The sequence below is a fragment of the Aplysia californica genome, unplaced genomic scaffold (assembly GCF_000002075.1).
Source record: "Aplysia californica isolate F4 #8 unplaced genomic scaffold, AplCal3.0 scaffold00486, whole genome shotgun sequence".
Taxonomy (NCBI): Eukaryota; Metazoa; Mollusca; class Gastropoda; order Aplysiida; family Aplysiidae; genus Aplysia; species Aplysia californica.
In genome coordinates this window covers 336098-338466 of record NW_004797756.1, presented here as the reverse complement: position 1 = coordinate 338466, position 2369 = coordinate 336098, and the positions used below count along the sequence as shown (strand labels likewise).

General features: G+C 41.8%; 1 protein-coding gene across 1 annotated transcript in view; it reads left to right on the top strand.

Moving 5' to 3' along the window:
- Window positions 1-1888: 1888 nt before the first annotated feature.
- LOC101852788 (3'(2'),5'-bisphosphate nucleotidase 1) overlaps window positions 1889-2369 on the top strand; it is a gene marked incomplete at its 5' end in the record, with an annotated part of 20938 nt that continues 20457 nt past the window's right edge. The window contains 1 exon segment of the mRNA XM_035971710.1: window positions 1889-2241. Within this exon segment, the coding sequence (XP_035827603.1) occupies window positions 2122-2241 (120 nt within the window).

Sequence of the window (2369 nt, the reverse complement as noted above, 5' to 3'; positions counted from 1 at the left end):
GTGTGTGTGTGTGTGTGTGTGTGTGTGTGTGTGTGTGTGTGTGTGTGTGTGTGTGCTATGTGACTGTGTGTCTTTATAATATATAATATATAAATAATTAGGAGCTTTGAGTGGTTTTTGAGTTATAAGGCAAGGCTACGCCTTGAGCTACAACCGAACGACGCAACTTTTTTCTTCTTGTACATTTTGAATTGGAGAAGGAAAGAGAAGTGTGTGTGTGTGTGTTTTTCTTTTGTTTGTTTGATTTTAAGGCCTCTTATCGTAAGAGATGGTGTTGTTCGTTTGTTTGTACGGGGTGTAGTTTTGGGGAGAAAAGGGGGGGAGGGGGGCTGCTACTAATCCATGGCTTCGCGCCGCCACCCCCCCCCCCCAAAAAAAAATCCCCGCAAATAGGGAGAGGAAAAAAACAAAGGTCAAGTACAGAGATAGAGAGAAAGTGATAGAAGAACACATCATGGCTGAGATGGAGCTTTAAGTAAGGATGAAGGGGGAGGTGGGTGGTACGTGGAGCATCTGCCTATATATATCAGTTTTGCACGAATTTACAATAAGTACCGGTTCCGTGCGTGCGAATGAATCATAACGACCAAACTTAACCGTGCTCTCAGTCGTTATGGGATAATTAAGTACATGTATTGCCCTGGCCAATGTACTAGCCCGTAAGTATTACCTTCATTTCAATGTTTAAAAAAATCAGGAAACGACAAATGCAGTTTTTGGGACACCCGAATAGACATAAGGGTCTTGAACATCTAGCTCTCACTGGCAAAATTGAAGGCAAGCGAGGCAGGGGTAGGCCCAGAACAACATACTTAGGGAACCTAAACAAATGGGTAACAGGGAAAGATCAGGGAAACGTAGCTTTTTTGAGAGCATCCGAGCAAAGGAATGAATATGGAAAACCATGATCGCCGATGTCTGTCGCAGATCTGGCACCGGATGAATGAAGTGACGTCAGTAGTCTAGTGGTCAGGCTACCGGACTCGTAAATCACTAGGAAAGTGCGCGTTCGGGGGTTCGAGACTCAGCTGGGTCCAACGTTGTGTCATTGGGAAAGACACTTTACACTAATTTCCCCATTTGGCTCGGTCCTGTAGGAAGTGGACGCTAAATTTGGAAGTCCCGCCTCTTAAATAACTTCACAATGTTGCAAAGGGTGTAAACGACAACCTTTACAATTTCGAAAAAGAAAATTCCTGTTATACTAGGCAGTTCTGAGTGAAATATAGCTGTGACTCGCTTCTGTGCTGTGCTTTGACGCACGTACCCGTAGTCCATCTACGTTCACATCGCTTTCCTCAGCGTATGTATTATAGGATTATTATTTTCGTCTAGGTGCGGGTCAGAGCAGCTTGTCTCTTTATACTTAATGTCTAGTGCGTTTGTTAACAGATCTTGATCTGATCTATCTGTTTCTTACAACAGTCTTTAGATCTGCCTCTTTCCTCCTCACATTCGTCGAGTTGATGCATGACTTTCTCCTTTGCATTGGTACTCAATCAATTTTTCGGGCTTGTTTTCTTTTTTTCGCTCAGAAGGGGTTGTAACGTTGAACGTGATTTTTCGGGAATTCCCGAAACAATGCTCATTGCACAAAAACCACATTTGGCCATTTTGGTTGTCATAGACGCGCCTTTTGTGTCAACTAGAATCCCACAGCTCACTTTAAAATCTTCGTTCTGATTTGGCAAGAAGTTTTTGTTTTGTTTTGTTTCTTTGGTTGGTTCTTTCGTCGCTTCCAAAGCCTTTTGAAACATTAGCAGTTAACTGGTTTAGCTCCAGTGTTTTCTCGGTGTTATGTTACATGAAATTCTTGTCTAGATAATAAACTTGATAGATCTAGATCTTTCTAGATCTAGATTCTAGATCTAATCTAGATCTAGACTCTATCTAGATCTATAATATTATCGTAATAAGAGCAGCAACTTTTTTTTTTTTTTTACCGACCGTTATAATTATTCGGGATTTTGCAGCGCAGGCAGGTTCTTTTTGTTTATGAAACTGGACTCTGAACTTTGTTGAAGAATATTTTGACTGGATCCATAACTAGACCTAGACAACATCTTTGTGTGCATAACACGGAACCAGTTTGTCGCCAAAAAGAAGCAAAACACAACTAAAATGTCTCAAAGGGATCTGTTGCTGAGAATCGTTGCTGCGTCTGTGACTGCCTCCCGCAAGGCAGCGGAGATCGTCAGAGGTGTCCTCAAGTCTGGGGACCTGGGCATTGTGGAGAAAACGGTAATGTGATATATATATAACTAAATCTACTTGTATTTATGATACCTTTGTGTGCATGTGTTTGTGTGTGTGTGTGTGTGTGTGTGTGTGTGTTTGTGTGTGTGTATGTGTGTGTGTGTAGTTTTGTT